The 27979-nt window shown below is 45.5% G+C and overlaps 1 protein-coding gene across 1 annotated transcript in view; it reads right to left on the reverse strand.

The window, feature by feature from the left end:
* The window catches only part of PMFBP1 (polyamine modulated factor 1 binding protein 1), a gene marked incomplete at both ends in the record, with an annotated part of 36672 nt that continues 8693 nt past the window's right edge, over positions 1 to 27979 (reverse strand). Inside the window, 18 exon segments of the mRNA XM_079724032.1 lie at positions 1 to 153; positions 157 to 206; positions 209 to 238; positions 655 to 893; positions 3113 to 3187; positions 3684 to 3787; positions 4608 to 4775; positions 5101 to 5268; positions 5827 to 5991; positions 8273 to 8410; positions 8675 to 8842; positions 9555 to 9708; positions 9873 to 10062; positions 12447 to 12684; positions 14085 to 14242; positions 14339 to 14465; positions 17961 to 18179; positions 20588 to 20830. Of these exon segments, the coding sequence (XP_079580158.1) occupies positions 1 to 153; positions 157 to 206; positions 209 to 238; positions 655 to 893; positions 3113 to 3187; positions 3684 to 3787; positions 4608 to 4775; positions 5101 to 5268; positions 5827 to 5991; positions 8273 to 8410; positions 8675 to 8842; positions 9555 to 9708; positions 9873 to 10062; positions 12447 to 12684; positions 14085 to 14242; positions 14339 to 14465; positions 17961 to 18179; positions 20588 to 20830 (2787 nt within the window).

Here is a 27979-nt window from a genome sequence, read left to right on the forward strand (position 1 = left end):
TTAGAGCTGATCCAAGTCAAGAGAGACGAATAGGAACTCACTGCCCTCTGAAAAACATGCATGGAAATGATGCTCAGGGCAAGGCGCTGATTCTAGCAAAATGAGGAACCTGAGGGAACAGGGAGGAAATGACAATCTTGATTTGAGGAGAAATTAATGAAGTGATTCCTCAAGGACTAGTCTCGTGGCCAGGCAGCTCTGGTGCAGGTGACTTCTTCCCTTGGGGGTACCATGGAGTCTACAGGTGGCAGAAAAGGTAGCCTTGGACCCAGGCTGTAGAGGAGACCAGGGCATTCTTGTGAGGTTTCCAAAACACGTTAGAGGAGAAAAATGCCTATTCTGCCTGTTCCCTTCTTATCCTCACACCTCCTAAAAGGGACTGGGTCAGGGGAAGGGATAGGTCTGAGATCGGAGGCACTTGGGTATCATCAAAGATTCTTAAATCAGGATGAGCCTTAATTCATTTGCCTCCCCCTTTACAGAGGAGAAAACAATGATCTCTGGTCCAGAATAGCTACGCAAAAGATTTGTTTTTTTCACCTATTTCAATTTCCAATCCAGTGATCTCTTCAAAATATGTTTTTTTTTTTTTGACCCAATGGACTAAGAAAGACAGCACCATAGTAAGTAGCAAAAGTCACATGGTGGACATACCTGAGCAGTGGGGCATCCCGACAGACTTGGTGATGTCCATTCTTTGGCTCACATCTTGGGTTATCCCCCTCCAGCCCAAGGTGCCATACACTTTCCCCCTTGATGTGGGGTCTGTTTTGCTTGGGCATAGGGCTTTGGTATATACGCTTGAGGGCCCAGCTTTCAGCTTCTTCTCCTCTATTTCATTCTTTAGTTTCTTGTTTTCCTTTTGCAGATGGACCATTACATTGTGGAGGTGGCTGGGGAAGGAGAAGGAAGGACAGGTGGGTGTTTGGTCTGCTTCAGTTCCATGGACACCCAGTTCCTCCCAGAGCTGGTGCTCTCACACATGTTCTGTGGAAATGGAGGCCTATGTGCATCCCCGGGAAGAAGCCTAGGCCTGGGGTTGGGGTGGACCCAGAATCAGCACTCCTGACCCACTGTGTCATGTCAGCTCTGGGCTAGTTTTCTTATATGTTAGATGGGGACCATTGAGTCTGATCTGCCTTCTGGGGTTCATATAAAAATCCAGTTTGACAAACGATAGAAATTTGATTCAAAGAGCCAGAACAACTCTGATCACGTGTCCTCAGTTTCTCACAGCCATGCCTAGGAAACACTCACATCCAGTTCTGATGCCAAAGCCCAAGATCTTTTGCCTCCCTTTGCTGAAAGGTTGAGAACACAGGGGATCCCGGCTCTGTTGAGAGCTTGGGCAAGTTACTTGTCCCTGTTTTATGGAAGAAATGGCAGCTCCAATGTAGGTGAGGGGAAAGGTAACTGAGCATACCTCCTGTGGCTCAATAAATGGCAACTGTTAACACTAACAGCCTTATTTCTCCAAACCAGTGTTGAGAGAAGTGAGTGACAGTGGGCTCTGGAACCAGGCTTCCCAAGTTGGTATTCTGACTCTGCCACTTACTGGTCACGAGACCATGGGCAAATTATGTAGCCTGAGTTTCTCCCTTTCTTCATCCTTAAATGGGGATTATAAGTGCACTGAACGTGTGAGGCCTTATGAAGATTAAATAAGTTAACACATGTAAAGCACTGGGAACAGTGCTCCTCATGCGTAAGCAATAAATATTAGTTGAGCTCTTGTTATTATGATTAAAAGATGGTGTTCCTTCAAATAGGATCAAGCAAACTCAAGAATGAGTTCTTTGTGAAACAAACAAACAAACAAACCAAAAACCTTGCCAGAACTTGGCACAATATAAGAAAAAGCCTGGTGCCCGGCTACCTTCAGATTCTGACAATTTCTCCTTTAGTTAAATCCTTTCAGAAAATGTTTCTGTCCTAGTGAAATATTTTATGATCTTTTCTAGAGGAAATCAAATAGAGAATTCATCCTCAACTGCTTCTCTGGGCGTATTCTTTGCCCTCTTGCTCTGTGTAAATCTGGCTGGCAGTGAAGACACCCCTTCCCTTGTAGCTCTTCACGTTGTTGCCACGCTGCTTGTGCCACTGGGCCTGGAGGTGGGGTCCTCGAATGCCCTCATTCCCTGGCTCTCTGCCACTCTCTCTGGCCCACTCCTGTCAGCATCCCTGATGTTTTCAGCATCCTGTACTTTTCATCCAAGCCCTGGCCCCTCAGTTCCTTGACCTCCTTATTCCAGTGATCGTTTCCTCTCCTTCAACCCAGACGCTTTCCTATGGTCCAAGCTCAGGACACAGCTTTCTAACTGGGGCTGCATGAATAGGTCCCAGGTGTGCTGCGACACCTCAGCCCTTGGAACAGGGTTTGGCACAGCTGCTGGGTGGTCACCTTTACCATAAGCAACCCCATCCAAGACCCTCCCAGTGTGCCAAAAAAAGGTGGTCATTTTCTAAGTGTTCCCTGACAAAAGGTTGGGAAACACTGCCCTGGAGCGTGTCGTTACCTGCTACTATGCCACCTCTGAAATCTCAGTTTTAGACGTCCATACTTTTGCCTCTGTTCCCAAACTCCCAACACTCCTCCCGTACCACACTCTATGCTGACCCAGGTTTGACCATGAGGGTGAACCAAGGTTGCAAGTAGATGGACCCAAATGACCACATGGAACAGCAGTAGATGGACCCAAATGACCACATGGGACAGAAGGGCCCCACCAACCTTGACTGCTCACCTCATAGAGATGTTCCTTCTATGTTCTATGTCCCTTTGTTTGGAGAGCTCTCCGTTACCACAGCTTAGCCACTACCCTAACTAATACAGTCTGCTTTTCAGTTCCTGTTTCCTTCTCAGCATTCTGACTTCTGAGAACTGTGGCAGGTGACAGTGGAGAGGGACATAGAGACTATTAATCCCCTTTTTTATTGTTGGTGAGGGGACTAAGGCCCAAAGAGGTCAAGTGGTATGCCCAAGGTCACATAGATGCAGATTCGGGACTCGGGGTCTTTCTCCACATATCCAGTGAAAAAGCCAGCCCTGGTTCCTGGCTGACTCCTCTCCCCGGGGCCCAAGCTCCAGCCAGGGGGCCGTGGGATGACTTACTCCTTTTCACCAGTCAGCTTGGCGATATATATGACCTGTTCATGGAGCTTGTTTCTTAGTTTCTCATTGGCGATCCTGTAATAAAATTCACAGAAGAAAAGAGTTCCTCAGACCCCTGTGAGCAAGAGCATGAGTTGGCTGAAAAGGACATTGGGTGTTCTTGGCAAGGCCTCTTCTGGGCCCAGACCCCCCGCTCATCCCCCAGTCCCCAGAGCTAGAGCCCTCCTAGCAGCTGGCAATTAAGAGGACTCTCTACACTCCAACTCACTGTGATCCCAAGTGAGTTCAGGGGATCCAGGCAGTGAAGCCCGACACCAGGCTGGGAAGAGGAAATCTGACCCACAGGAGCATCCCTTCTGTCTGGAAGCTGCTCCATTTCCAAGTGGGTGGGGCTTTCTGAACCTGCCTGAAGGGTTGCGGCCCCTTCATCTTATTCCCAACATCTGGGTGTGGGCTGCGACTGGATCAGTTTCCCTGGCGGGCTGTGTGTGTGTGTGTATGACACTATTCTCTGGCACATGTGTGATTCCAGCCCTTGGAACCCCGCCTTACTGTTTTCTTCCGCACTTACTTCTGCTCTTTTGCCCATTGCTCCAAGTTGGACATAATCTGATCATTCTCTCGGTGCAGCCTCCAGGTATCTTTGGGCGCAGACCACTGGTGCAGGCAACAGGACTTTGGTACAAGAAGTAAATGAGATAGTAAGGGGGTGGGAGCACAGGCCTTTCACCTCCCTTCTCCTAAACCAGGTCTCCTCTCTTCCTGGGAGAAGAAACATTGACTCTGCTGTCCAGCCCCGAGGCTAGAGTTGGAATTGCCATTGCAGGCCTCCACCTCCAGCAGTGCATTATCACAAAAGTGACATCTGTGAGCAGACACCACTTATAGTAGAGACAAAGTAGGTTTGTACATTTATAATAATGATTTTCAGGCCAAAGGTAGCAAGGTGACCTATTCTAAAACAGCAATATGTTAAGCCTTTTTAAAAACAGCTGAAAGAAAAAATATCTGGTGGAAAGGGGGGACTTTTTTTCTAAATTGGGCAAAGGCCCTGTGGCCACCCCAAGGATATCCGGAGCCTCCTGCTACAAACTTCACTGCTCAGAGAGCTGGGCATACCCTAAGAGCTCTTAGCCGATTCTACTGCAGGGTAATTGAAAGTGTCAGGAGGGGCTCTGGAGGGTGACTGAGCAGTGGATTATCTAAGTCTGGGCTGCTGGTGTACCTGACATGGAGATGGCATTCTCTCTCCTCTGGATTGGGACCTTTGCTCTGTTCAATATCTCTATCAACTAAGTCACGGGAAGATGGCTGGGTCGAGACAGCCGTTGTGGGCCTGGAACACCCAGACCCCGCTTTGTACTGAATAGAGGGGGATGCCCTTTCCTTGTTCCCAGGCACCCCTACCCCCACCAAAGGGTGTCTGTCATCCAGACGGTCGTGGGATGTTCTGGGGGGAGTGGGATGAAGCGACTGGGAGTTGAGGAGTGCCCACCTCCCTCTCGTCCACGAGGAGGTTCTCCTTCAGGGCACGCATTTCCTCCTGGAGCACCCTGAGCTGCTCCTCTTTAGCGGCCAGCATCTTGAGGTCGCTCTGGTGCTGCTTCTGCCACTGGAGCACCTCGTTGCTCATGATCTCCAGCTTTTCGTTGAAGGTCTGCACCTGCTCGGTAGCGCACAGTGAGGAGGGAGACCCCGGCTTGCCACCCTAACCCTGGAGGACCCATGACAAGGCGGGAGGGCGCTTTCTCTGGGAGGTTCATGAGGGCGTGTTTTATTTCCAGCGGCCAGCAGAGGGCGCCCCTGCTCTGATAGTTGCCGCCTTCCTGAAGCTCCCAGAGCCCAGCAAAAGGGAGGGCACCTGTTAGCCGAAGGGACTGGCTCAGTGCGAAGTACACAGCTGTGGGGCAAGAAGAGGCCTTGGGGCCCTGGGCAGGGCGGCAGCCGGAGCCCTGGGCAGGACAGCAGCCGGGGCCCCTGGCGCTCACCTCTAGCTCACTCTCCTGCTGGAGGCCCTGCAGTTTTTTGAACGCCACATTCAGCTTTTTCATCCTCTCCTCGTAAGCAATGACTTCCTCTTCCAGCTGAATCTTCCTGTCTTGGGCCTGTGTCAGACTTTGGTGAAGACTCTTTGTCTCTGAGGTCGAATGACTGAGCTTTGGTAAAGACAAAGGGTTGGGGGGAGAACGGCTGTCATTGCGCTTGGGCCTCTCTGCTGAGTCCTGAATGGAGAAGGGTTCCACCGGTCCCACAGCCCCTACTCTCTTCTGCCCAGGGTGGCACAGACACACCTGGTCCTGGTCACCTCGCCTAGAGTCCCAGGGAGGGGTGAGAAGTGACAACGGTCAGTCTTCTGCATCTCCTCTGCCCCTTTCCCGTTTCCTCTCTTTCCAATGCTATGAGCTCATCAGCCAGGCATGATGAGCACAGGGATGGGGCATGAATTTCCCTGAAAAATCCAGGTCTTGGGCAAACCTTGCCCCTGGGTCACCCATGGGCAAAAAGACTTGTCAGATTTAGCCTCTATCCCCCTCTTCCCCAAAGCCTCACTAAGGAGAAGCAGGCCTTCTCTGGACAGACATCCCAGCCAATGCAAGGGTTTGCAGATGGCCTTAGTGACAGCCAGTTATGCAGGAAGTCGACTCCTTCACCTTTCATGCTGCTGGGATAACTTGGATATTAAACAGCCCTGGAGATGAGAGGGTGTAGCCCACCTTATCCAGGGCCTGTGTTAGGTCGTCTTGGCAGGAGGCTGACTTCCGGCATACCTCCTCATAGACTTCTTTACTGACCGTGGTCTGGAGGTATTGCTTCTCTTTTGCCGCAGCCTTGTCCAGCTGAATCTGCAGACTCGCCATGGTCTCCTTCTGAAGGGTTATCTTTAGGGAGGGGGAACATCACTGTCAAAGTTCATGGCCATAGAGGCATTCTCTGTGTCCACAGAAGATGGACAAGCACTGGGCTCTCTCCTCTCTGCACTAACTACCTGCCCAGTAGCCTGTGATAATGCCCACTTCCCCTCACTGTTGGAAGAGGAAGAGCTGCCTTTCCAGGTTCTTCTGCACCCCTCTACTTCCTTTCTAGATAGCATGTCCTCCCAATACAAAGAGTACTGGAAGTACTGGGCCATGATGTGTCAAATACACGAAAAGTCCCTTTCACAGACTCCGCAGCCTTTGATGTGTGCCAGCCAAGCATGGGTCCTACATTTGTAACTGGATGGTTTCTGTTAATAGTTAACTGTCTCATGGTTAGGGTTAGGGTTAGGATTAGTGTTAACCTGGAATCCAGTTCTAGGTTAGGAAATATGGTGCAGCATTTCAGTGGTATGCATTATGCCTCAACTCCTGACATAATCCACTAGACTTGATGCACCATGAAAGCAGGACTGTTTCTTTTTTTTTTTTTTTTTTTTTGCGGTACGCAGGCCTCTCACTGTTGTGGCCTCTCCCATCGTGGAGCACAGGCTCCGCACGCGCAGGCTCAGCAGCCATGGCTCACGGGCCCAGCCGCTCCGCGGCATGTGGGATCCTCCCAGACCGGGGCATGAACCCGTGTCCCCTGCATCGGCAGGCGGACTCTCAACCACTGCGCCACCAGGGAAGCCCGTGTGTGCTTTCTTCATTGCTGTATCCCCACTACCTGTAGCTCAGAGCATGGCATATAATAGGTGCTCACTAAATATACTAAATGATTTACTTGGACTGAATGAAATGGTGCATTGGGCAATACTAGGGATGAATTGGACATATAGTTCTGACAGAGTGTGTTTAAAATTGAAATATGGACTACTGATGAAAGGAAATGCAGTTTAGAATGCAAAACTAAGCCTCTTTCTAATGGCTGTTTCCACTGATTCAAAAAGTCTGTTATATGTGGGGCATGCTTTTAAAAAATTGAACATGCTTACACACACATAAACTCCTCCAGCCTCTGGATTCCCATCAAAGGAATTCTGAAATTAGTGCTTCTAGTTGCACATTTACGTAACTACCTTTCTTTTGGCAAATGTGATAACAGGCGTATATTAAATACTTAGGCAGTATTCCTTATATTGAAAGCAGTTCCTTGGGGATTTGAGTGATTCAGACCTCAGCTCTGGATCACACTAGAGGAGAGATTTATATCTCTGAGTGACAAAACTCCAGAAACATCAGTGCCTCAGACCTCTGCTGTTTAATATGGCAGCCACTAGCCACATGAGATTATTTACATTTCAATAAAACTAAAATTAAACTTATAAATTCAGTTCCTTAGTCATACTAAGCCATATTTTGAGCACTCAATAGCCATATGTGGCTAGTGCATATAGTATCAGGTAACTCTAATTTAGAACTTTTCCATCATCACAGAGAGTTCTATTGCGTAGTGCTATTCTTACACTTAGAATGGTCATAGTATTTTAAGATGAACTCTTTATTATGAAGGAATCAGAGCTGCTTGGTCTCTCATTTATAATTCAAGAGACTACCTAATCAAGATGCTGTATTTTTTTCTTGTCCAGAAATATGGAATGGATTCATTTGGGGCAAGTATTGCCATTCATGATGAAGGGAAAAGAGGTTAGGTGTAAGAGCCCGATGATCCAGGTTTAAATACTGCTCCATCCCATCACTTACCAATTAGTCAGTCTGAGCCTCAGCCTTTCTCTCCTCTGTAAACCAGCAGATGGAAGGCATGCCAAGGACTTAAGTAGACAGTCAATAAATGATGACTGAATGTGAGCACAGTGCCTCACATACATTAGATGCCATTTACTCCTTTTGTCTTTATTCGTGTAATGAAATGTAACCATGTCCCCTTTCATCCCATTTTTGTACTTTGGGACTATTTTTGGAAGTGCTCCCTAGCAAATTGCCCCAAACAATGGGCTCACTCAACTCTGGTCTAAAATGCAACTCTGGAAGACTTGATGCCAAAGCCCAGATGGTTTGGGGCTCCACCAGATATTAAATAAGACCTTCTACATGTGGAAGAAATACTTCTCGGCCAGCAAGTGGGTGACACTTCAGGAGGGAAGTGGGGGCTCTGGTGCCCCAGAATGCACATGGGCTGGGCAGTTAGTGGCATTTCTGTGATGGAGGAGAGCTAGATGCCAACTTCAGGTCAAGGATCATAGGGTTCAAATTTCTCACCCCCTTGGGGTTTCTGTCTACGCACCTTACGAGTCAGCTCCTGGTTGATCTGCTGGGTGCTGTTTTGTTTGCAGAGAGAGGAATCCAGTTGTGCAGAACATTGCTTTAACTGTGATTTGAGATGATCATTTTCCTCCTCCAACTCTCTCAAACTCTCCTTTGACTGCTCCCCGATTAAGGAAACAAAGCCCAGACGGAGGTGTTATCTCAGACTCCTGCAGAAGCCCCTCCTTCTGCCCTCACGCACAACTCCACTTTGCACCCCATGTATCTCAGGCCTTCTCTCCCCTCCTCACTTGTCTTTCTCACTCTCCCTCCCTTCTCTCCTGAAGTCTTAGCACCCTCAGCCTCTGTATCCCACCAGGCCCAGCTGGGCTCAGGTCTGGCCCTGGATTCTTACTCCCGAGGCTTCCCAGATTCTCCTCACCATCTTTTCTTTCTTTTTTTCTTCCTGTCGGAACATCTCGAGCTCTTGCTCCAGTACCTTCTCCTTCTCTTTACTCTTTTTCAACTGCTCCCGTTTCTCCTCCAGCAACCTGGTTTCCTCCTGAAGCTGTTCTTCTAGGCTGCATTTGGAGGAGGCTTGCTTCCTGTTCTGAGAAAACAAACACGGGACTGAAAGTCAGGCACCATATTTTTGGGGAGAAAAACCCCAGCCCAGACAACTGTGCACAGGGATGGCTGAAATAAATATGAGGACAACTCCTTGGTTATTTAGCGTGTTTAATAAAAAAGTTTCCTCTTAGGTTCAGCAACAGTTTTTCTTTGTTCAATTAGAAATACCAACTTATTTTATTTATAGATCTAGGTCCCACTTACTTACCAAGTCTTTCCACATAAAATACTCTTTGAATAAATTTTAAAAAATCTTAGAAAAGCACAAAAGGAATAATTCAAAGTTAAAAAACTTTAAATCAACTGAGAAGTATAGCTTTTGAGTCCTAGAAAAAGAAATAATATTGTCCTTTGACTGTTTTTAAGCTTAGCCCCTGAAAATGCCTATTATGGGTTGTGGGAACTGGAGCTGACTGGCTGGCTTAGCATTCTAAATCAAATTCTGGACAAGTAGTTTGCAATGGATTGGTGGTGGCATCTTCCCAAATAAAGAGCAATGCAATTTTTTTTTTTTTTTTGGCCACACCGCTCAGCTTGTGGGATTTTAGTTTCCTGACCAGGGATTGACCCAGACCCTTTGCAGTGAGAGCTCGGAGTCCTAACCACTGGACCGCCAGGGAATTCCCAAGAGCAATGCATTTAATCTGAAACAGAGCAAATGCTTGAGCTGGCTGCCTACTTGCCCTCCATACCTGGTGTTGAATGTGATTTATACGATCTAGCAGGTCATTCAGTTTTACATCTTGCTCAGTCACTGTCTTCTGAAGCTGCCTCTTTTCCTTCTCTGAAATTTCAAGTTTTCTCGAAAACTCAGATAATTCTGATGTCAGCTCCTCTATCCGTTTCCTAAAGCAAAATGGCAAAAACAGGTGGATGGACTTCAGGGTCCATGTCGGTGGACTGTGGGCTGGCTGCCCGGGGCTTGCTACCCAACTCCTGGGCAGCAGCCCACAGGGTCCCAACTGGCTTACGAGGGACAGAGCCTCTGTCTGGAGGGGAATCTGTGGTACCTGCTGGGTGCGAGTTCCTCCTCAGCCATTAGGGAATCCTTCTGCAGCTTCTGAAGTTCTCTCTGGAGCTCCTGGATGATCTCTGCCTTCTGCTTCTCCAGGCAAACGCAGCTTTGCAGTTTCCTATGGCAATCCTCCAGGTTACCCTTTGCCAGAATGGCCTCTTCTTTGTATTGGGCCGCTTGCTGAGCTGCAGAAGACAGGAGATAACCCGGGGCATGTCCAAGTGTGAAGGGAGTTATGTGTGAAGATCAGACTCTCAAATGAGACCAGTTAAAAAGTCTGTTCCTTGGGGCTTCCCTGGTGGTGCAGTGGTTAAGAATCTGCTTGCCAATGTAGGGGACACGGGTTTGAGCCCTGGTCCGGGAAGATCCCACATGCCGTGGAGCAACTAAGCCCGTGTACCACAACTACTGAGCCCGAGCTCTAGAGCCTGCGAGCCACAACTACTGAGCCTGCGTGCCACAACTACTGAGCCTGCATGCCACAACTACTGAAGCCTGTGCACCTAGAGCCCGTGCTCCACAACAAGAGAAGCCACTGCAGTGAGAAGCCTGCGCACCATAACGAAGAGGAGCCCCCGCTCGCTGCAACTAGAGAAAGCCTGTGTGAAGCAACGAAGACCCAATGTAGCCAAAAAAAAAAAAAAGTCTGTTCCTTCATTCTGTGGCTTACTTCAATTTCCAGTCTGTCCTCATCTCTCTCTATTTCATTATCACTCCTAAGGAGCTCTGATAAATTATCTGTCTTCAACTACCCACCAGCTGTGAACTCCTTCTTGACTAAAATTAAACAAATTGGTCGAAATTGCTTGGTATCTCTTCTGCGACTCATCCTGTCATTGCAGACAAATCCTGACCCTCATGGAGTTTAGAGTCTAGTGAGAGAGCTGTAATTGGTTCACCTGACATGGAGAATACAGTAATGTTAAACTCACACTGACTGTGAACTCAGGAAGCAAGGCCAAAGTGGGTAAGTACAGTTGGAGATGGACTTATGGAGGAACAGAGGCTGAGCTGGGCCTTAGAAGAAGGAGAAGAAAGGGAATTCTCAGGGTGGGGGGCACAGTGAAGGGAATGGGGAGGGCATGTGGGAAGATGATGGGAAGATATCAGCTTAACTGGAAAGGAAAGTGGGAAGGAATGGTGAGAGACAGAATTGAGGAAGTGCATGGGCTAGAGGGGGTTTTGGAGGACGTTGAAAGCCTGAGAGAAATGTTTAGACATGATTTAGTGGGTTCTGCCATAAAGGAAACAGTGCTTTAGGAAAATTGGAGAAAGACTTCTGACAATATCCTTTTAGCCCACGCCCTTGCCTCCACTGGGTATGAAGGAGTAAGTTGCTTACTGGGGTTTCTCTACACCAAATATCTCCCCACTTCCTGTAGTTTCTCCTATCATTTCTACTTAAATATCACTTTTCTCTCCATTTTTTTAAGCTTGGGATACTGGAAGAAAGATGGTCTCACTACGGAAATAATTATACACCCGGAAGAAGGGAGGAGGATTTTTTTTTAATAGGGAAGAGAGTAGGTTCAGCTTTGGGAATATTGGGTTAGTGGGGTTGGTCAGGTGGAGCTAGTCTCTAAAGACAAGACTGACCAGGTGCCAAGTCAGGGTGGGGCTCTAGGCATTGGAGTCACCTGCAGAGAAATGAGCTACAAGAAGCAGAGGTGCTCATCAAGGAATGAGTGTAGAGGGAGAGGAGAGGGCAGAATCTTAGAGACGGGTGACCACTGTCAGGGCAGGAGGGAAAAGAGGAAACAATGGTGAGATTTATGGAAGAACAAGGGACCTGTTGTGTCTCCAAAGCTAATAAATAACTGTTGAGGTGCGGGGTACCAACAGTGTGGACACCCAGAGAGTTAGAGGAGGGTGAGGAAGGAAGACGTGCTTTGGACCTTCTTTTTTTTTTCCAAATTGATACATCACTCACATAACATAAAATTTATCCTTTTAAAGTGTACAGTACAGTGGTTTCTGGTAGACTCACAAAGTTGTGCAACCATCAACATCTAATTCCAGGACATTTTTATCACTCAAAGGCAATCCCATTTCCAGGGCAAGAAGTTACTGGTGACCTCTGAGAAAGCACTTTCGGCAGAGGAGCAAGGACACAACCCACACTACAAGAGAATGTGTGTGGAGACTAAAAAAGGAGAGTGTTAAAAACCAGGGAAGGAAGAAATGAATGGTGTGACAAAGGTCCCAGAGAAGGTGGAGAGGAATGTGGTGCAAAGAAGCAAGGTACAGAGCCCTGTGCTCTCTGTGGTGAGGAAAGGAGAGGACCTTCAGCTGAGGCTGCAGAGAAAATGGGGGACGTGTGAGAGCAGCGGTCTGCCTTCCCAACCCGAGCACCTGCTGTGTGATGGGGGCTTCAGAGAAAAGGTAAGGTTGGGGTGAAGGAAGGAGCTTAGAGGGCGGTCCTAACTGCTGTGAGATGAGATGAGATCATGAGGAGATCGGAGTGAGAAAGTGGTGAGGGAGAGGGACACGGCCATTTGAGGAAAGGAAGGGGCTGCTCTGGCCCCATGGGTTGGAGTGTGTGGGGACAGTGCTTGCCCGGGGGCCTCACCAGCCATCCTGTGCTGCTGTTTGGCATCTTTGAGACAGTCCTTCAGCTTCTTGATCTCAGCTCCCAGGTGCCTATACTTGGCCTTGCACTTATCCTGTCTCTCCTGGATGGCAATTTCGAGTTCACTTGTCATGTGTTGCTGCTTCTCCAACTCCATCTCCTTTTTTACGAGGGTGGTCTTAACCTGCGCCAGGTCCTTCTCTAGCTTGTGCAGCATCTCATCTTTCTCCTGGAGGAGCTGAGGAAAGCAAAGTGTTAATGCTGATAGAGGCCTGAGCAGCGGCAGGGCGAAGTCAGTTAGAGATTGTATTGAATTCTCTTCCAGCCACCATCTTCTCTCGCCTGGATGTTGCAATAGCCTCCACCTGGGCTCCCTGCCTCCCTGTCAGAGATGGGATTTTACAAATGCGAGTCAGATCTTGTTATGTCTCTGTTCAAAACCTCTACTGGGTCCATCTCACTTAGAAAAAGGCCAAAGTCCTTACAACAACGTCCCGGGATGCTCATGATCTGGTACTTGGCTACCAGTCTGACCTCACCTCTTGCCGCCCCACCCTCTCTGCTTCCGAGCTGACTCCCACCTGAGGGCCCTTGCCCTTGATGTTGCCTCTGCCTGGAATATTCTTCAAGACTTTGGCCTGGGTGGCACCCTTACTTCATTCAAATGTCTGCCCAAATGTCACCTTATCAAAGAGGCCTTCCCCGACCACTCTGGGGAAAACAGCCACCAAGCTGTTTTAGGAATTCATTAGTACCTAACATTTTATTGTATATTAGTTTTATTTGTTTGTCTCTAAAGACTGGAAATGTAAGCTCCATGAAAATAGGGACAGCACATGTTTTATTATATTCTCATGCCTAGAAGAGTGCTTGGCATATAATAGGAGCTCAAAAATATCCGTTGGATGAATATATGAGTGACTCGAAGCTGCTTATCCAGACTCCTTGCTTCTTCTTCAACATCTCTCCAAATACCTCCATTTTGACTGGTGAATCACCTCCAGACCTTGAAATAGGAAGTTTGAATGACCAGCCACTCAAATCAATTGGATTATTTCTACTAGCTCTGATAAAAGTTTAGAGTTGAAACAGTACTGGCTACAAAAACTTGCGCTGGTTTCAGAGTCTTTCTGCCCTTGGTTCCATTCTTAGGCTTTTCTAGGAGCTTGATTTACGTTGGTAACTACAGATCTTCTAGGGCATAGTTCCACTAATATTTTCAAACTGCCTGGTTTGCATATTTGTAAGTTATTTGTAATTAAAAAATTGAAATCCACATGAAATTGTGAATAAGGCTACATATTATTTTATAGCATTTCTTTCTACTCTCAGGCATAAACAAAAGCATAAGGGAATAATACGAGTGTGTCCCAAACTCACTATTGCAGGGCTGGGGAAGAACCCCTTTCTTACAGAGTCCACATCTCTATTAAGGCCCCTGATGTTTTGTTTATTTATTACGTGCCAAGAGAAATTCCAAGGAAGAGCTCAGAATTGCCCCTGGGCCTGAAGCACTGCGCATGTGTGGGTGCTCCCCAAGCAATCACAGCGAGTGCAGGGCCACAGAACCCGCTCCTGCCGAGGCCTGGCCTCACAGGGCCCTGCTGGCAGTTCCAACCACGGAGCTCCTCGCCTTACCTTGTCTTTCTTCAAATCGAGCTTCTGGGTCTCAGTGAACTGCACCTGCAGCTCCTGCAGTCGCTGTTGCAGGATGCCGACCTCCTTGTCCTTCCTCTCCACGTGGGCAGATGTCTCTTCCCGCAGCCCGTGCAGGTCCAACTCCAGCTTCAACATGTCTGCAGTGGGACAAGACAGAGTGCTTCTTGTCAGAGCGGGGCTCCGGCTTCCTTGGCTCCCTACCCTCTGCCGCAGCCCGCTGGCCCGCGGTTTACCCTTCATGATGTTTTTCTTCTGTTCCGACACAGCTTCTAGCTCCGTGCGCAAATCCTTCACGAGGTTCTGGTACTCCTCCACATGCGAGCACTGGCTGTCTTTCTGCTCCTGCAGGTGCTTCAGTATCTGGGCAGATGGAAGAGCAGGGCAGGGTGAGGACATGAGGGAAGAAAGCGTTATAGAATTCTGAGTGTCCAGAACAGGCAAATTCGTAGGGACGGAAAGTAGAATAGTGGTTGCCAGGGTTTGGGGGAGGGAGGATGGGGGGGTGACTGCTCGTGGATATGGGTTTCTTTTTGGAGTGATGAAAATGTTTTGCAATTAGTGGTGCTGTTGCCTAACTTTGTGAATACACTAAAACCCAATGATTGTACACTTTATTTTTATTTTATTTTATTTTTAAAAACATCTTTATTGGAGTATAATTGCTTTACAATGGTGTGTTAGTTTCTGCTGTATAACAAAGTGAATCAGTTATACATATACATATGTTCCCATATCTCTTCCCTCTTGCATCTGCCTCCCTCCCACCCTCCCTATCCAACCCCTCTAGGTGGTCACAAAGCACCGAGCTGATCTCCCTGTGCTCTGTGGCTGCTTCCCACTAGCTATCTATTTTACATTTGGTAGTGTATATATGTCCATGCCACTCTCTCACTTCGTCCCAGCTTACCCTTCCCCCTCCCCTTGTCCTCAAGTCCATTCTGATTGTACACTTTAAATGGTGAGTTTTCTGGTATGTCAATTATATCTCAATTTAAAAAAGTAAAAAGAGAGTTAAAAAAGAAAGGACATGGCAGACTTCTTCTCATGCTCACACGGAATGGAATGTGCACAAAAGGAGCCACCTCTTCCTCCCTGCAACACTCAGTGTCATGGATAAGGCACCTACAGTGTGCCAGGCACTGTGTACAGCACCGTAGGTGCTGCAAACAACACAGACACCAATTCTTACCCCAGGGAGCTGACCTTCTGGTGGGATGAGACAGGCAAAGAGCATAAAGTAGTGACTTACAGAAAACAAAAGTTGATAAGTGCTATGGAAGAAACAAAATGGCAAAAGGGGAATGGAGATGTATGGGGCGGGCAGGGGTGAGGCTGTGGGTTACAGTTTTAAATAGGATAGATGGGTTGGCTTCACTGAGAAGGTGGCCTCTGAGCAGGCACTTGCTGGAGGTGAGGGCGTGAGCCAAGTTGAGGTATCTGAGGGACGAGCTCTGCAGATGGGGGAGGGGGCAGTGCTAGCTGATGACAAGGCCCTGGGGGGAGAACATGGAGGAGGCCATGTGGTTAGAGTGGAGTGAGTGATGGGGAGAGGAGGAGGAGGAGAGGAGGTGAGGAAGTTAGGGGGCAGTCACATCACATAGGGCTCTTAGTCCCTCAGCAAGAACTTTGGCTTCTACCCTGAAGGAGAGGGGAAGGGGCTGTAACCAGAGAAGGCAGGAAGGAACATGTACATGTGGCCAAGGAGGAACGACTAGTTGTCTGGGCAGCAGGGGATGCTGAGGAGATAGTTATGTGATTTCACAGTTGACAATGAAGGAGGGTTGCAGCATGAAGACAGAGGGACAGCTGGAGAAATGCAGGGCAATCACCGTCTGACCTGGGTGTGGGCCCTACAGCGATTCAAAGGCCCAGTGTGTGCCAGGCCAGCTGAGGGAGGAGAGGACGACTGGCACTAACTGTGATGTGGGTAGTTCTAGTCCGAATAGAATGTTCACATAATGTGAAGGCTTTGGGTAGGATATACAAAATGGTGGGTGAAAGTGGATTCTGTTTCTTGAGGAAGTCTGTATCATTTTAAAAAATGGAGTGTTAAAGAAGAATTTGTGTTTAGTAGATACAGTTTCAGTTCTTTTTTTTTTTTTTTTTTTGTGGTACGTGGGCCTCTCACTGTTGTGGCCTCTCCCGTTGCGGAGCACAGGCTCCGGACGCGGAGGCTCAGCGGCCATGGCTCACGGGCCCAGCCGCTCCGTGGCATGTGGGATCCTCCCGGACCGCGGCACGAACCCGCGTTCCCTGCATCGGCAGGCGGACTCTCAACCACCGCGCCACCAGGGAAGCCCCAAGAACTTCCTATAAGTCAACACAAAAAAGACTAACAACCCAATAAAAAATTGGTTAAGGATTTAAAAGCAATTCGTAAAACAGAAATCCACAGGACCGATACACTTATGACAGGCTCACTACTTCATTCACAAGGTGGGCGCTGTGATGGGCCTCCCAGATCCCCTTCAGCAGTGAAGGACTTACTCCTCCAGCTGCTGGGGGTGATGCCCTAAGATAGCCTCAGCTGTAAGCCCTCTTGGGGATTGCCTGGGCTGAAGAAAGCTTTTGTCCAAGGTCATATCTCTCCCTAGGAAGACAGCTCACATCCAATCACTGATCAACATGGAGCTATAAAGGCCAGCTCCCTTCTTCCCAATTTAGAATCGCTCTAAAGGTCCTTCCAGCCCCAGAGCTCCTCATGAGGTTGGCTGAGGCCTTTGCTGGGACCATCAGAGACCAGCTTCTCCATCTGCCCAACCCTGCTTCCTTCCCCTTCACAGGTGTTGATGCCAAGAACTTTCTCTAAAAACGTCCTGCATACCAGTCTGTCTCAGAGTCTGCTTCCTGGGGAACCCAACCCACAGCTATTAGAACTAAAGGAAATAAAAATTGAGAAAGTGAGAAAATCTATTTTTTCCCCATCCATCAGTTTAGCACAACTTAAAAAGACTGAAAACATACCCTGTGAGTGTAGGGAAATTATTGTTGGTAAAGGTGTAAACTGGTAGAACCTTTTTGGTGTTCAATTTAGAAGTATCTTTAAACATTAAAAATAAGCATTTCCTTTGACCCAGCAAAATCCCACTTCAGGAATTAACCCCGTAGAGATAAGGATGTTCATTTACAGCTTGTTTGTAGTAGACAGGTCAGTAGATGGTACAGGGTACAGTTATACTACAGAACACAAGGTAGTAACTAGAAGAAATCATCAAGCTATACATTTAAAAAGCAAAGTGTAGAACCATATTTATAAAATGACTCATTTATGTAAAAAGAAAACTCTAACTTTTTACATAGCAATAGGGTGGGGAAGATTGTCAGAACATTTCGAGCAATTGCCTAGGGGGAGAAGAGTGGGGTGGAGAAGGCTGAAGGTGGACTTTTACATTTAACCTCCATAATTCTGTCTAGAGAGCCTATATTGTTGTATTACTTGTGCAATTTTAAAAAGCAATTGAAAGAAAAAAGAAACAAGTTCAGTCACTTCTTTGCAATGTTTTGTGGCTTTCTCCTCCTATTTGATCCTGAAGCTATGGTTTCCATGAGTCCTGTGACCTGGAATAGCCCCCTGCTGGACCCCCATGGCAACATGGAAGATTTGAGAGCTCATTTGGTAATTCACTTTCTGCCTTATTTGAAGTGGTGGCTCCTTAAATTAATTAAGGAGCCTTAAAATTCCTAAGGAGCAATCTTACAGGAGATGTGAAGGCTGAAAGTTCAAAGCTGAGGGCTACAAAATTCAAGGGAAGGAATGACAACTGGTTGAAGGTTTGGGTTTCTGGCAGAGAGGCTGGGACTGTTACAGGGACCACCTGGGAGCTCCTGGTCTGAGTGGTCTGGTTTAAGTCCTACCTGACTGACGATCCTGCTGAGCTCCCCCTCCAACATCTTCACTTGGCACTCCAGTAACTCGATGTTGCTCAGGGAAGTCTGGTATTTATCCCCGTAAAGGTTTAAGCTCCTTTCTAGGGAGAGGATTTTGTTCCCGGCCAAGGCGAGTTGCTCCTGGGCCAAACGGAGCTTCTCCCCTGTGTTCTCATGATTTCCCATTTCCTCCTCATAGAGAATCACCTGTTGGTGTAGGAAAAAACAACACTGAACCCGTGGAAGCATCTAACGAGGAAAGGATATTGCTATAAGACCACTTGCAGAGGAGTCTCATATCTTTTTTTTTTTTTTTTAGCGGTACGTGGGCCTCTCACCGTTGTGGCCTCTCCCGTCGCGGAGCACAGGCTCCGGATGCGCAGGCTCAGCGGCCATGGCTCACGGGCCCAGCCGCTCCGTGGCATGTGGGATCCTCCCAGACGGGGGCATGAACTCGTGTCCCCTGCATCGGCAGGCGGACTCTCAACCACTGTGCCACCAGGGAAGCCCCTCATATCTTAACTAGAAACCCAGATGCAAAGAATAGGCCCAGCTCAGATCTAAAAACTACAATACATAAAATCAGAATGTTAATTATTAGAAATTTTTTTTTAAAGTTTGTCCTGTTTAGATGGTAAGCTTCTTAAAGCCAGGGACCATATCTATTTCCCATTCTGTCTGGTATGTAGTTAATTCAATAAAGACTTGTTAGTTGATTAATAAGAATGAATGTATAGCTCCATTTTTTAAGGGCTTAAAATGCCAGTATTCTTTCTTTCCTATGTATTCTCTAGAGGTCTAATTTAGAAAATGTGGAGCCCCTCGTGCACACAGGCCCATGTCAGCAAAGTTCCCTAGAAATAGTGGGGAAACATGACCCGAAGTTCCTCTGGGATTTGCAGCATCCTTATTTAGGTTCTTTTTCTTCCTGATCAATTAATTAGTCAACCAACTGACAGATATTTATTGAATGCTCATGAGCACTGTTTTGGGTGCTTAGGGGTATGTATACCTATATAATATAGGCTCCTCCCTCAAAGAATTTACAAACTCTTACAAATCGGGGAGAGATACGATTTAAAATTAGCAAACAACTGTTGAGTGAGCTAAATTATATAGCTTGAATTATATGTGCTGAAAAAGTTAAGAGCAGGAGGGTCATCAGGAAGGCTTCATTTGGGTTCAAATAGTTCAGTAGAATTCAGACAGAACACATTTTATTGGTCTAAGCTAATATATTTGCTGCCTGTCATTTGAGATTCATCTTGGGAAAAGATCATTTAGTTTGAGGTGTTTATTTCGTAAGGAAAAGAGGAAAGGAATATTTTATATTCAAACGTTTATAACGGAAGCTCATATCCCCTTGACACTCACCATCCCTTTGCATGCTAACCCCATTCCAACCACAAGCATCTTCAACTCTTTGCCTGAGCGTTGCTCTGGCCCCAGGAGTCCACTCAAGCAGAGGAGCAAGACAAGGCAAGTGACAAGTACTGGGGAGTTTAATACCCTCAGGTGCAACCCTCAACCAATGACTGGGGTGGTTGGCTGGGATCAATCTGAGGTGTGTTCTACATTATCTCCCAGAATTCTCCAGAGGGATTGAACCCCAGTTTCCCATAGCAGTGATCTTCTTTTTTTTATTGATTTTTAAATTTTAATTTATTTTATTTATTTTTTTGTGGTATGGGGGCCTCTCACTGTTGTGGTCTCTCCCATTGCGGAGCACAGGCTCCGGACACGCAGGCTCAGCGGCCATGGCTCACGGGCCCAGCCACTCAGCGGCATGTGGGATCTTCCCGGACTGGGGCACGAACCCATGTCCCCTGCATCGGCAGGCGGACTCTCAACCATAGTGCCACCAGGGAAGTCCCTGTCCCATTCCTTTGAACCCATGGTTTTACTACTGCCAGTGCTATCACTTCCCAACTGATTTTATTTCTATGGCTTTGTTCTTTGGAATTTACTTGGGATTCTACAAGGATGATACTCTCTGGTTTAAAAAAAAATACTATCCTCGGACATGAATAGAAATGAATGTCCAGAATGTACTTAAGCTAAGTCTACGTGATCTAAAACTCCAGTCTGAAAAACATGACTGATCTGGTACTGTCAGCGATTGACTCAGACTAAGTGTCTGGTTATCTTATCAACTGTGCAAGTGCCAGGAATTTATATATGACCAAAACCTGATTTTTCTAAAAATGACTGACTTAATGGACCTTATACCTTCTTCATAACCCTCAGAGAACCAGAGTCTTTTGCATTTAAACTGCCATGGTAATAGAATGGAGATGATAAACCTACATGCACACCATACACATATATATATATATATACACATATATATGCGTGCACACACACACCTCCCACACATGTACACACATACCCCATGTGCATTAATACTGGAGCTTTCACCCAATTATGCCATTCTGTTTAGTTCCCTCTGTGCAGCTTCAAAAAAAATCAAGAATTAAAGAGGGAAAGTTGATAAAACCTGCTCAAGATGTTGTGAAGCTCTTCTCTAAGTCCAATGCCTGCTTTCTAGTAGCTTTGGCCTGATTTCTGTAGGTACATGGGCATATGGGACATTTCCATAGTTACTTTATCTATACCTCATCTTCTTTCATCTTGCAGTGATGGTGGAGAATAACCAGGTCGGAAGTCTCCTTCTCCAGGATGGACTGACACTGCAGGAGGGAACAGTAAGAAGTCTGCAGCTCCTTGGTGTGAAACTCCAGTTCTTGCTGAATGGCCAGCAACTTTTTCTTGGGTTGTTCGAGTTGTCTCAGATGACACTGTTTATTCGGCTCAAACTCCATGTGTGGCTCCTCAAATGCTGACACTTGCTTCTTATTCTGTAATTGAGATCGAATATAAAGAAAGGCTTTAGATTGTCACCAAGCAGGCATTCATTCTTTGATTTTTTTCATTTGTTCAACCATTCACATCCATCTATCCATCCATTTATCTTTTCATCTCCAGAGCACTTATTAAACATTTCACTCTATTCACAATTAAACAACACTTTGCACTTTCACTCTATGGGAAGGATTTAAAAGAAGGAAAAAACCATAGTTCCTTCCTACTATTTAGATCTACCATTCCTATTATGTAGGTCAGAAGAAAAAACATTCACATAAAGAACCTAGAGAGTAGTATAAAGATACACTCGATAATATGCTTATGTTTTGTCTTCACGTATAAAGATAACACAATTGACCTGGAAGGGAATGAATTTCTGGTTATGGTTCTTGGACTAAACTTGATTATTAAAAATGCCCAGATAAAAGGACAAACTCTTGGGGAAATAGCTTTCTGGAATGCTGGGAAACGGGAGGCAGAGATATTGTTCAGGCACATCTGGGCACTGACTCTGTCTCCTTCTGAAGGCAGATGTGACCTTGCAGATGCTGAGTGTGTGTGTGTGTGTGCGTGTGTATGTGTGTGTGTGAGATCTCTCCCTGCCAGTCTACAATCAACCTGAAATGCTGCCACACCCCACCTACATTTTCATTCATTCATTCAATAAGCATATGTTGAACACCTACACTGTATCAGGTATTCTGCTAATAGGACACATCCCTGAGTTGTTTATTCTAGTACAATTGAGATCTTTGCACTGATGCTTCTATATTTTCTTGCCCAATATTCCTGGTTGAAATGGAGCAGGACCCTATGGTCCTCCCCTCCACGTGCTCTGCCTGCCTTTTGTCTGTAGAAAAACTTTAGCCAAAGAATAAGTTTAATCAGAGAAGTGAGAAAATGCAGAAGCAAAGTAAAGCAGTCAAACAAGACCAACTAATAATAGTTTAGTCATTAAACAAAGTCAAGGACCTTTAGTTCCTCCTCAAGGGCTATAGATAATCTTCTGAGCCATATCCCTTGAGCTGTCTTGTAGATACTGAAACCCCCATGTGAAAGAAGTTAATTACATGATGACCAGACTGTAGCCATGACATAAGCTGCCACAATTCTGAGAAATGAGCTCAAAGAAATGGGAACAAACCCACCCTGGAACTGAAGATTAACTGTACTTAAAACAATCAAGATGACGCTGATCAGACCCACGGATGACCAATTTCAAGATGACTGTCAGGGCTGACTGTGCTGTTTCTGCATGCAACCCCCTCCCTCCACATATACACCCCTGAAACTCCGCTTTAAAAGCTCTTGCCCACTGATTGTCAGTGGGGGGAGTCAGCCTTTGGATGTGAGTCTGCCCTCCTCCCCAGTTGCCAGCCTCTGAAATAAAGCAAACTTTCCTTTTACCAACCTTGCCTCTCGAGTATTGGCTTTAGAGTAGCGAGCAGTCAGGTCCCACTTTCAGTAACATAGTGACATGTGGAAGAGGGGGGGTGAAGAGGGTGGCCCGTAGGCATTCCTTAGCTCCCTTCTCTGCTTATTGTCTTCCTACTTAACACTTTCCTGGCATGTCCTTAATGTGGCATTTCATATTCTGCCTTGCATTGTAATGATCTCTGTGCATCTTATCTTTTAATTAGATTATAAATTCCCAAAGGGCAGGGGTTATGTCTACTCCTATAGGGCCTAGATTATAGATTCATACACAGCTAGGTATTGAAGGAAAGAAAGAAACTAAATAGAGAATAAGCAATCTCATTGGCTCCCAAGAATCTGAGCTTGTGGCCTTGGCCTCATTAACAGAGTAATTCCAAACTGTTTTAAAATAAACTTTTTTTTAATCGTTTTATTGAAGTAGTCTCTATATATCATAAAATTCAACTACTGTAAGTGTACAATTCGATGATTTGTAGCAAATTTATAGAGTTGGGCAACCATTATTGCAATCCAGTTTTGGAATGTTTCCATCACCTTGAAAATTCCCTCATGCCCATTTGTCACTCCCATTTCTACCCCAGCTCCAGGCAACCACTAATCTGCTTTCTGCCTCTACGAATTTGCCCTTTCCAGACATTTCATATAAGTGGAATTGTATAATATGTCATATTTTGTGTCTGGCTTCTTTCACTTAGCATAATGTTTTTTAGGTTCATCCAGGCTGTAGCAAGAATCAGAATTCTGTTCTGAATACTGATTTTTACTGCTGAATAGTATGAATATACCATATTTTGTTTATCTGTTCACCAGTTAATAGATAGCTGGATTGTTTCGGTTTCTATTATGAGTAATGCTGCTATGAACATTAACATGGTAGCTATTGTGTGAATATATTTTCATTTAGTTAATTTGTTTAGCAAATATTAAGGGAATACCAGCTATGTGCCAAGCACTCTACTAGGCAATGGGGATACAGAAGTATATAAAACAGAATCTCTGCCTTCAAGAATTTTGCATCTACTGGGGGGAGTGTGTGGAGGGAGAGAGAGACAGAGAGAGGGAATGACAGGAGAGAGAGAGGTAGCAAATTACAGAAGTAAATTACATAGTTTATTAAGAGGAAAAAGTGCTGTGGAGGAGAGTAAAGCAGGGGAGGGAGATGAGGAATGCCAGGATGGAGGAAGTAGTAATTTTGAATTAATTTTGTTCTCATGGAAGATCGCTTTGAGAAGGTGACATCTGAGTCCAGACTTGGAGGAGGCAGGGAAGGAGCCTGGTGGGAATCTACAACAGGAACACTCCAGTGAGAGGTAACAGCAGGCGCTAAGGCCTGGAGGTGGGAGGTGCCTGGCGGTGTTTGAGGAGCCACTTTGTTCTGGCTGGAGCAGAGACAGTAAGGGGGAGAATGGTACCAGATGAGGTGAGAAAGGAAAGGGAGGTGAGGTCCTCTAGGACCATGTAGGCCTTTCTGAAAAATTTAACTTTTCCTTTTAGGGAGGTGAAAGGCCATTGGAGTGTACTGAGCAGAGAAGTGATGTGATCTCCTGTAGATGCCACAAAGGACACACTGGCTGTTAGATTGAAAATGAACTGTAGGGAGCCAAAGATAGAAGCAGGGAGACCAGCGTGGAGGCTACTGCAAGAATCCAGGTGAGAAGTGACAGCGGCATGGACCAAGGGAGGAGTTGGGAGAAATGGCTGGATTTTAGATGTATATTTGAAAGTAGACTCCACAGGATTTGCTTCTGCATTAGATGTGGGATGGTGGGAGATAATGGTCATACAAGGCAGGATAACTCCATGGTTTTGCTCTGAGTAACTGGAGAGATGGAGTGTTAAAGAGATTAATTCAGTAAGAGCTGGGACCCAAAAGAGAGAAAATCTTCTGTAGTGAGAGTGGGTGGAGACAGCACAGATAAGATCAGGGAGGCTCAGCCCAGTTCAGAGCCAGAAAGACAACCAGCTGACTGTGTCAGTTCAATCTGAAAGAGAAGACAGAAAATGCACCACAATGGTCACCAGGCAAAAAAAATCCCAGGCAAAGACAAGCTGAACCCTTGGCCTGGGAGAATTCTTTCCTAGGCCCAAGAAAGCTGAATTTTGTATTTACTCTGTGTAGCTACAAGTGCCAACATTTATAATAAATGTTTTTAGCTAAGTGCTTTCATTCTTTTCAAGATAAGAATTGTGCTATTCTTACAACTCATCTGTGAATGAGGTTCAGAGAGAAGGGACTTGGGAGTGGTGTGTGTGTGTGTGTGTGCTCAGGTGTGCCTACACACAAACATATATGGGGGAGGTTCTCAAGAGCCCAAGTCCTCTGTCTATACAGGTAAACTGTGGGGTGGGGAGCTAATTGGAAAAAGACATGGTCATGAATAAATACTTAATGTGGGTAGAACTCAAGCAAAAGAGTGAGGGCTTCCCTGGTGGCGCAGTGGTTGAGAGTCCGCCTGCCGATGCAGGGGATGCGGGTTCGTGCCCCGGTCTGGGAAGATCCCACATGCCGCGGAGCGGCTGGGTCCGTGCGCCATGGCCGCTGAGCCTGTGCATCCAGGAGCCTGTGCTCCGCAATGGGAGAGGCCACAGCAGTGAGAAGCCCGTGTAACGCAAAAAAAAAAAAAAAAAAAAAAAAAAAAAAAGAGTGAACATCTGGTGTATGGTTACTGCAGAAGGGCTTATTTTAGTAAAGCTAATACCCAATAAAATCCTTACCAAATTTTGCTCCAATCCTGTTTCTCTTGGCTTTATTGACAGTGACTTGATCACTGAAAATTAAGAAACAGGATTCCTGGTCCTTCTAGTTCTTGTGTGCAAGTATTGATTTTGACCTGCCTCTCCACTGCTGGATGTGTATGACCCAGTGGAAAACTGACTAGTCTCCTCATTATATTCTTTCTCTGCTTCCCCTTATTTCCATGTCCCCACTGTGTCTTCATTACCCAAAAGAATAAGAGAAATGCTCTTCTTTTAAAGAAGCCAAACTCTTTCCTTAGGGCTTCCCCTCCAAGTACATCATCTATACTTTGGTGTGTTCCTAATTGTTCTTTGACTTTAAAGCCTCCTGTGGGTAAAGAATGTCTTTTCCTAGTATAAAGCTTAGTAACCTGGCAGTGATACTGGCGAACTGTTAATCATCTCTTCCTCAGAGGACATGTTAAAACTTCTGGCTTTAATTTTGGTTTGAGGTAATATAAGAGACCAACCAGATGATGAGAATTCACAAAAATCTTTCAGTACAGGGCAAAGGTAGCACCTGATCTAATTTGCCTGGTTATAAAGATCCAAGAACTGCTCATACCTGCAGAGAAACTAGAGTTTTCTTGGATGAGAATTAAACATTTGCACACTGTAGATACCTATGGGCTTAGGAATCAAATTTCAAAGACTTGGAGAAATGCCTAGACTTATCTGAGACCTATTAAATTTCTACTTATTTATCCTTAAGTATTCAAAAGATTATTTTTCTTAATTCTACATGAATAGAAAATGACATACTATGGATTAAGCCTGAATTTCACTTACATTTGTACCAAAAAGCAGTGTCACAAAGGCATCAATGCATTTTCTACTGCTTCTTTGTCTTCTTTTTTAAAAAAAAATTTCTTTAGAGTGAAGACATAGATATTTTACTAGATTCTGCTTTGACCTTTAAACTGAGATCTGGAGAAAATCAGCAAGTTGGAAATAATCTCATGGAAGTAAGATTAGTTCCTAAAATGACCATCCAGAGTTGGACATGATTCTGGAGGCCATCTGGTCTACCAGTGTTTCTCACATAGATTTCTGTCCAGGCCTCAGATGTCTTAAAAGATAGAGGACTTGGCCACCTGTAGGAACCTGTTGCCATATTTAGACTACTTTTCAGCCCTACTTATGGTCAAAGAGATTATAGCTACTGCTCCCTCCTTGCCTATGTGGCCACTTGATCACAGAAGGAAATTAATTGGCCTGGCATGATTCGCTGTTTGAAAAGTCATGTTGGTTTCCACCCAATACTTTGTGCTTTTCAAGTTGATGCTAATTGATTGATGTTAAGTTCTATATTTTCCCTGATATTGAAGTTAAGCTGACAGGTCTATAATTACTGGGATTGTCCTTTTTCCCTTTTTAAAAAGACGAGCACTGCATTTACCCTTTTTCAGTCTACAGGGACTTTCTTTATTCCCTTGAGTTCTCAAAAATAATCACTAGCAGCTATGTAATAACACCTGCCAATTCCTTAAGTACTCTTTATTTATTTATTTATTTATTTATTTGGGCTGCGTTGGGTCTTTTTTTTTTTAACATCTTTATTGGAGTATAATTGCTTTACAATGGTGTGTTAGTTTCTGCTGTATAACAAAGTGAATCAGTTATACATATACATATGTTCCCATATCTCTTCCCTCTTGCGTCTCCCTCCCTCGCACCCTCCCTATCCCACCCCTCTAGGTGGTCACAAACCACCTAGCTGATCTCCCTGTGCTATGCGGCTGCTTCTCTTCAAAGTATGTCATCAGGCCCTGCTGCTTTACCTAAAGCCGGCTTTTCAAAATACTTTTAAACCATTTTATTCTCTCTCCTAGCTTGTGCTGACTCTTCTGCTCAGGTTAGCATTGCTCTGAAAACTGAATCCCTGATAATTTTTATTTTTCTTCATTTAAGAGGAAAAGCCCCATCTTTTCCCAGTCATTGTCAGAACTTCTTTCTCTATTTTTGAGGTAGGAAGTGAGATATTTCCCATGTAAGCCTGGTTTAGCCTTATATCACTAGATAGGTTCACCTATTACTTTTTATATCTTCTACAAATTGCATTTCTTGTACTTTCTTATATTGGTAGAGTGTAGAACTATGTGTTTCAGTGACATCCATTTCTTTTGGACACATCTTCATGGTTTAGACATTTTTCTTATCAGTGATCTCTATTTACCAGATATTCACTTAAAAAAAAAAAACCTCTTTATTTTGGAATAATTTTAGATTTACAGAAAAATTCCAAAAGTAGTACAGAATGTTCCCATATATTCTTCATTCACCTTCCCCTAATGTTAACATTTTACATAACCATGGTACATTTGTCCAACTAGGAAGTTAACATTGGTAAATTGCTATTACCTATACTACATACTTTATTTGGATTTTATCAGTTCTTCTACTATTTTTTTTTTTCTGTTCCAGGAGCCAATCCTAGATCCCACATTGCATTTAGCAATTTCTCTTAAATTTTTTTTATTCCCAATGATTCAAAATGATATCTTTGTGTGATAATTTCCATCGAGTGTATTAATCTTTATATATCCAATGAATTACTTTTATCTGCAGAAATCAAATTTCTTACAGTTTTTTTTTTTTTTTTTTTTTTGTAGTACGTGGGCTTCTCACTGCTGCGGCCTCTCCCGTTGCGGAGCACAGGCTCAGCGGCCATGGCCCACAGGCCCAGCCGCCCCGCGGCATGCAGGATCCTCCCAGACCGGGTCACGAACCTGCATCCCCTGCATCGGCAGGCGGACTCCCAACCACTGCGCCACCAGGGAAGCCCTCTTACAGTTTTATGCTAAAAATAATTCCTCAGTCCACTGCAAAGATGAGTTTGGCAATCCAAACTCTACTGAATATCAGGGTATTCTCTCCATGCCACCACCAGGGCCAAAGGAGCCTGGGAAACTGCTCTTTTTCTGGTTTGATCATCGTTTTACTATGATATCTCTGTTGTCCTTTTCTCC

Source organism: Hyperoodon ampullatus, assembly GCF_949752795.1.
Source record: "Hyperoodon ampullatus genome assembly, chromosome: 18".
In the NCBI taxonomy this organism is placed as follows: domain Eukaryota; kingdom Metazoa; phylum Chordata; class Mammalia; order Artiodactyla; family Ziphiidae; genus Hyperoodon; species Hyperoodon ampullatus.